The sequence below is a fragment of the Oppia nitens genome, unplaced genomic scaffold (assembly GCF_028296485.1).
Source record: "Oppia nitens isolate AA-2021 unplaced genomic scaffold, nextdenovo-longstitch-racon4-pilon3 scaffold9_pilon_pilon_pilon, whole genome shotgun sequence".
Lineage (NCBI taxonomy): Eukaryota > Metazoa > Arthropoda > Arachnida > Sarcoptiformes > Oppiidae > Oppia > Oppia nitens.
The window spans coordinates 1,915,435-1,923,439 of record NW_026533253.1 but is presented as its reverse complement, the minus strand read 5'-3'; the positions used below and the strand labels follow the sequence as shown (position 1 = coordinate 1,923,439).

The following is an 8,005-nucleotide window of genomic DNA, read 5'->3' as shown; positions in this document are numbered from 1 at the left end:
TTTATTTATTTAAATATATCAATATAAGAAATTAAAGATGATAAGTCAAATGATGTAACATAACATTTTTGTCTTAATATTTAATAATAATAATAAGTTTAATAATTAAGCAATAATAATCATAATCATAATACAAGTAATAGATATATGTTTTATATTAAAAATCAAAACGTTTACAACCAATTTGTGAATTGAATTATCTAATCAATGCTATATTAAGCTAATATCAATATATAATAATAATAATAACTAATAATAATATATTTATATAATAATAATAATACTGTAATAATAGTGTGCAAGAATTAGTTTACAGATATATTTACAAGAGATAGTAATTAGTAGTTATTATATTATTATAACACATTGTATTAACGTATGGATACGTCAATCAATAGGGTTTTAATTTCATTTTATTAATAAACTCACAATTATTAGGTATATATTTATGTTTTACAACATAAAAACCAATTTCATAATTTTTTTTTATAAATAATTTAATGATTAGAACTGACACTCTGTTAATTTAATAGTTTTACATTTTTATAAATAAAATATGTAACTACAATTAAACTTATATTAACCAATTATGATTTTTTACTTATCATATAACATAATTTTAGTTGATGTTGATTTTATGTAATTCTCTCAAATAATTAAATTATTTTAAAATAACATAATTTATTTTAATAATTAATTTGTACTTAATTTTTGTTTAAATTTCCTTAAACGTAAAATTAGTATACTTGATGTATATGTATGTTATTTATCATTCATTTATTATATATCGAAAAATATTGATGACTTGTTTATGCACTCAAATCTTTTCAATACAATAGTAAAGTTTTGTTTTAAGTATAAACTACAGTATAATAATTATGTATAGTTTACATATAAAATAATATAACAATAAAAGATTAACTCTTTTATTAAGTTTGAAAAGTGTTGGTAATGAAAATTGTTTACATTTTTGTGTTGTTTTGTTAATTTTTACACTTATTTTGATGAAAACAATAATTTATTTGCGGCTCTAATTATAATGATATTCATTAATTTTTAAAAAATACATTTGTTTTTATAATGTTGTTTTTTCTAACAATAAAAAAAACAATATATTGCTTTTACTGTATCTTAGTATTATACGATGAAAAGTTTAATCATAATTTCATATTACAGTTAAATGTTTTTATTATAAAATTATCTGAAACCCTGTATTTTTTTATAAGAGGTAAAACAAGTGAAAAGGCTTATGGATTGTAAAGCAAATTGTTTCTAATATTTTTTTAACGTGAGATCAAGTCAAGCGTATGGCCTAATCATTGTAATTGTTTTATAGCATATATTTTAGTTACTGTATATGTTTTTTATTTGAGAGCTCTTGTAGGTCTAGTGGGTCGACACGCATGCAATTTCTTAAAACCAATAGTTCTGGTAAATGAAGAGAGAAAAAAAACACCTAAACAGAGACCTAACAGACCTGATAGAGTTGGCAGAGCTCATGGCCTGACAGTGTTTTTGTTGTTGTTTTGTTTGCAACGACACACTAACAGCTTGTAATGATAGGCAAAAGTGGCGCAAATTAATGAGGAAATTGCTTTTGATAGCCTTTCCACACACTTTTGATTTAAGATATTTTATATGAAATAAAAAAAGTTTTGTTTTTATATCATATCAATTATAAAGCAAACGCTTGCTTTAAGTTTATTTTTTTTCTCTCTCACTTATATTAGTTAAAAAAATATGTGTGTATTAAAAATGTATTAAAAAAAATTATGTAATTATTTTGTTAATAATAAGTTAAATAATTGAGAGATTATTTCATTTGTTTTTATCAACATTTTTAAAAGTTATTTTTTATGTCATTATTAACTCGAGTGTCAGTTCTGTTTATATGAATTTACAATATGTATGTTATGTTGTGATTGAATTAACAATTAAACAATTAAATACAAATTATTAGATATCTGTTTTTGAAATTATTTTATGATTAAATAATTTGTCATAAAATATCAGTTTTTTTTAATTCCAGTGTTTTGTAAGATTACTTACATTTTTGTTTGAGATGATTAGGTTATTGTGGTTTAAGCGCACGTCTATATTATTGATATTAATATCAATTATAATACATGTGATGATCACAACATACACACAATTAAAGCATACAAAGTATGTATCAATAGTTTAATGTCTGAGCTGTAGTTGTCATGAGTGCGGGATGTGATGGCTTCTCATGTCTTCAATAAAGTCATTATAAAACAGAGTCAGTCTTGAGAATGAAGAATAATTATAGAAATATGTAATCATTTGTACAAATAATGAGAGTTTTTTCAGTCTTTGATTAGTTGCAAAAATAATGAATGAATTCAAATAAAATTACACTAAATCTTCGATAAGTCCTACATATGTGATAACGGCATCGGCGGCTCACTTGAAGACCCGTAGTGGCTCTGCATTTGAAGTCGATTTTGGTCGCTATCACCCGGCGGTAAATACATGCTAATCATGTCTCTTAGGTCAGTATTACATGGGCCTCGTCGAGCAGCTGCGGCCACAGCGGCCGCCATTGCATTCGGAGAACTCCCACTATGACCGGAAGATTCCGACTTTATAGATGAACCCGTGGCTGACATAGGACTGGCCGATGAACCCATTGTTGAGTAGGCGGACGATACGGGCATTGAATAATTAGACGAACCATTCATATATGGCATAGCCATAGAACCGGTAGTCATTGGGGTGTGAATCTGAGACATGTCGTACCGGCCGTAGAGACCGGTATTTGCAGCCATACTGGCGGCCGTACCATAACTGGCGGCTGCGTGCTGTTGATAGGCCTCGTGCATAGCCATACTTGGATAGCCATTAGGCATATAACCATTCATTTGATACATATCTCTGCTGACCTGTTGTACGGCAGCAGCTGCAGCTGCGGCCGCAGATGATCGTGACGGGTCGGGACCACCTAAACCACCTAAGCTTCCCGCCAACGGATATTTCTCTTTTTTCATAAGAGTTTTAGTCTTCCTTCGCGGTCGGTATTTATAGTCGGGATGTTCTTTCATATGGACAGCCCTCAGCCTCTTTGCCTCATCAATGAAAGGTCTCTTCTCTACTTCGGATAATAGTTTCCATTCAGCGCCCAATCGTTTACTAATTTCTGAGTTATGCATCTTTGGGTTTTCTTGTGCCATCTGATTCAACACAATAATAATAATTATTATTATATATTTAGTATTTAATTTTATATTAATTTTAATAAATACTGTATAATGATTATGTAATTTGTAATAAAAAAATAGTTTAAATGATATTGAATTATATAACATTGCGACCCAACGCAACATATAACGCATGTAATGCTGATGTATTGCTTTTTGAAATGAGCTTATCTATCATTTAAGCTAACTTATCCCCTAAACTAATACTATATAAACTTTGTAATATTAAACTATCTATAAAAATGTTTTACTAATACTGTAATATGAATACTATATAATTGGCAAACTGTAGGAATTGTATAATAATACTAATAATAATACAAATGTAAACTAAGACTTACTTTACGCCTCTGACCTCTGGACCAAACCATGAAAGCATTCATTGGTCTCTTGACGCGATCGATCTCCTTCTTAGACAATGCATTGTTGGCAGAGTTGTGTGTGTTTTGCGGTCCAGAGTTGCTGTGATTACTGTTTCCTGAGTTGGAGTTATTGTTGTGATGGTGTGATTGGGATGTCGGCGTCGATGTTGGTGTTGGCGGTGTCATCACCGATAAGGGTGTGTGCGATGGATTGTGATGGTGATGATGGTGGTGGTGGTGACCAAATGCCGATGCTTTGAGATCGTGTTCCATCTGATGATGGGTTGCCGTTGGGGTCATTAGACTGAACGGTGCATAAGGTGAGGGGTAATCGCGGTCGAGGCCCGCCATTTGGGCGGCCGCCGCTGTCGGGTGGTATAGCGCCGTCGTGTTGGCGTTTGGGACTAGCACTCGGTGGACACTAATTTTTATTTATATCAACTTTTGACCACTTTTTTACAATTTTAGTAATTACACCGAAATTGTATACATATGTATGTAAATACTGTATACAATATATTGTATATTATATGTGTGTACTGTATATACTGTATATATATTTGATTGTAATCCCACAAAATAGAGAGATGCTTACAGTAAGACAGTTAAAACTATAATGACAAGTTTGTAGGTTTATACTGTACATAACTTTAAAGGTTATTGGGGTAGACACGGGAGGTTGGCTTAGGGCGGACCCTACTATAGACACACACTGCCAAAGCAAATAGCAATTCAATGCTTATATTCTACAATATATTTATATGGTTTCAGTCTTTTTCCATAATACTGTTTATTTATTATCGTTTTCTATAAAATGTTTTCGTTAAATCAAATTTGCTATTTAATATTATTTATATGTTATTTTTATACAAATTGCATATATTATTAGTAATATATTGTATAAAACTTTTAAATAAATAGCTAGATAAAAATAAATCATTTTATAAATTTCAATAAAAATTTAACTATAATCAACACAATCATAATCTAGCTTTGCTTAAATTAAATTTCTAAAACATACAATTAACATTATACAACATTATTATAGAGAATATTTAGATAAAATTTTTAAAAAAGTTTGAAAATAAAACTATTGAAAACGGTATTATAGTAATTGACACAATCTCTAAGTACAGTATATTGTACTGCAGTTTGCATTGAATGTACAAAATTCATAAAATATACAGTAAATGGTTGATATGTAAAACCATTTGTATTCACAAAAAAATACACTGGAGTTTCATAGATATGTATAGTTATATGAAGTATTTATTTATTTATATTTTATTTAGTCTTATTTAGACCAAATTAGGGAATAATATATTAAATACCTGAATCATACAAAAACACCAAATAAAGCTAATATGAAACTAATATGAAACTAACTGTTTAATTGACAATACAATATACTAATTGTAATTGAAATAATTTTTACATTTTGTCAATTTTTTGTGTATATCAATTAAATTAAATTTAAATTTAAATATGAATATAATGATCTAGTTTTTTCAACTATTATACAGCTAAATATCATATTATAGTAATATAATTTAACTATTACTTATAGTGCCTTATATATTATTCTTATTTAAATTTTATTACATGTATTAAACAGCTTTGTTTGAGAAAAAATCAATTATATCTTTAGTGTTACAACAAAAACATTAAAAGTGCAAACATATTGAGAATTATTTAAAGAATTTATTTAAAATATTCAATGATAAAAAACAATACAAAGCATTTACAGTATTATAAATATAGTATATATATATATATATCTATTTGTTTGAAAACACATTATTTATATAAATAGTTGTTCACAGTATATACAAAGTATTTAATTGTTCAGATAATTTGTATTGTGTCTCAATAAAAGACATATTGTTATGAACTTGTTATGAATGTTTATAAAATAAATTTCTAAAACCGTTAACAAAAAAATAGTATATTACAACAACTAATAAATTGTTAATAGTAATTGTAATAGTAATATAATTTACATGACATTTAAGAATATGAGATTATTATTATTATTATTATCACTGTTATTGTATACATAAAATAGAGTCTAATGTTAAGTGTATTGAATGGTTAATAATATTGAATTGACAATAGATATACTGTAGTATTTGACGCTTATGTCAATCGAGTGGTGAGTTTAATATATATATATATTTGCATCAATTGAAGCCATTCTCTGTTATTATATACAGTATTACATTATATTTTTATATATATAGATATTATGTTAACATTATTATGATTATAGTTGTTAACTATAACTCCGTGTCTAATCCATAGCTAAAAAACGCGTATTCTTTCATTGAATCATTGAATTGTATGGTTAAAAGTCAGCCAAACTTTGTTACTATTGTAATGTTAACAGAATAGGACTATTGGCAATACAATGAGTACTGGCAATGGCTATAACTGCTATAACTATAGCAATAGCATCAATAGCATCAATGGCATCACCATTTGAGAGGGTCTGTCCACATGTTTAAGATATTCTTGCAAATAGGAAATCATTCGCTTATATTCAACAATATATTTATTGTATATTACATTGAATACATAAAATACACAAAACCATATCGTATTAAAAGTACACATTGTGTATCATAGAAAGGCATAGTTAGTAATTCCCATTATATCAATACAGTTTAATAGTCAGCTCTATTGACCACAAATGTATACCAACAGATCCAAACCCCATATAAAGGTAATAAGAGACTAACTGTTCAATTGATTGTAATAATAATAATAATAATAATAGCAATCATAATAATTGTTAAATGTAAAGAAGTTTTAACGTTTGTCACCATTTCTATGGCACTTCTCTAACGCTTTTTTAAAACCCTATCCATTGCTTAACTATTACAAGACTCTTCACTTTTACAATCAAACCACATCTCTCTAAAAATTTCTAAACATTTCTTTCAAATATCAATTCAATTGATTTTTTAAATATATAAACATATATTTACGTTATTATTAATATATTCTACAACAAATATTTTTCATACAATTTACAAAGTTATCAATGGATTAGTATTTGTGTCATTTCAAAGCAAATGCGGAAAATTATGCAAAAAATATGTGATTGATTGCCTATTTTTTATTTTATAAATCAAAAACATTATTAAATACATTATATATTATTTTATATAACATAAAGTTAGCTTATAAAACAATTGATTTTTTAAATTAAATAATTACAAATAAATTGTGTTATTATATACAGTTGTTAATGATATTGAACCCATTTTTTACTATTTGATTCACTTATACTCCGAGACTTGAAGTTATAGAAAATGTAGTAATTGGTTACCAAAACTCAATGAATGTTACTCTAAGCAGTTTGTGAAATGTTAGTAAATGTTGTTGTATTGACTGTACAGTTGTGAACAATTATATATTTTTCAGGTTTCAGCTCTCAAATTGTTTGCTCTCTCTCTCTCTCTCTCTCTCTCTCTCTCTCTCTCATGAAGTATGGTATTAATGTTAAAGTATTATGGATTAAATGTTAAGTAAAACCTTGAATTTTCTGTGAAACTTTGAAAACTAAAAAATTAGCAAAAGATTTATTGGTCAGTCATAGTGTGAGTTTGGTTAGAGTTAGCCCTAAGGGTATTCAACTATTTGGTCAGAGATATGAATGGGAAAGAGTAAGCACTGGGCACTAGCAGTGGGTAATTGTGTAAAATAGTGAATGAAAAGGTGTGGTATTTAGAGGTACGACTCAGTGAAGTCATGTCGTGTTTTTCTGACAGTTTTTCTCAATTGAACGGAAGTTTTATATCACTGACTGTGCTCTCAATATTGTAAACTCAATAAGAAAAATGATTTGAGAGATGAGACAAACATTCATAAATCGGTTTTAAAAAGAAGAGGTGATGGCTGTCCTGCTGTCCATTTGCCACCTCATCTTAATAGTGACCAAATTCACTACAGATGCCAATTACTATACTATACCGGGTATATGGAGTTGTTGTGTGACTACTACTACTACTACCAGTGCGCGCTTGCATTGAATGGCACATCGGATCAGAAAATGTGATAAAAATAATGACTTTTCTGTAATCTATTGTGTTTTGCTATTTGAAAGGCATTGTATTGAATGAATGACATATTAAAATCAGTCATTTATTAAAGTGTAAAACATTATTAAGAGTTGTGAAGAGAAATAAATGCAAAAAACAAATTACAATAATTATTATTTTCTTGTTATGCGATTCAATGCTTATTAATTAAGTAATAAATTGAATGACATATTTTAGTGGTAATGCAATCTATAATTTAAGCCATAATTTAATGATGCGTACAGTCGTTACCAGTGGTTGTCAACACAAATGCATTTTAAAGGCAACAAAAAATGTCTTTTAAGTCCCAGATCTCAGTCCTTAATATCACAACTAAACACAA

General features: G+C 27.8%; 1 protein-coding gene across 1 annotated transcript; it reads right to left on the bottom strand.

Annotated features, from left to right (window-relative positions):
* Window positions 1-2,396: 2,396 nt before the first annotated feature.
* On the bottom strand, window positions 2,397-4,163 carry LOC128964730 (transcription factor Sox-2-like). The gene is made up of 2 exons (XM_054311367.1): window positions 3,560-4,163; window positions 2,397-3,191 (listed from the first exon to the last, which is right to left on the bottom strand). The coding sequence occupies exons 1-2, from the start codon at window positions 3,929-3,931 to the stop codon at window positions 2,397-2,399; spliced, it is 1,167 nt and encodes a 388-aa protein (XP_054167342.1). The 5' UTR covers window positions 3,932-4,163.
* Between the last annotated feature and the right edge of the window lie 3,842 nt (window positions 4,164-8,005).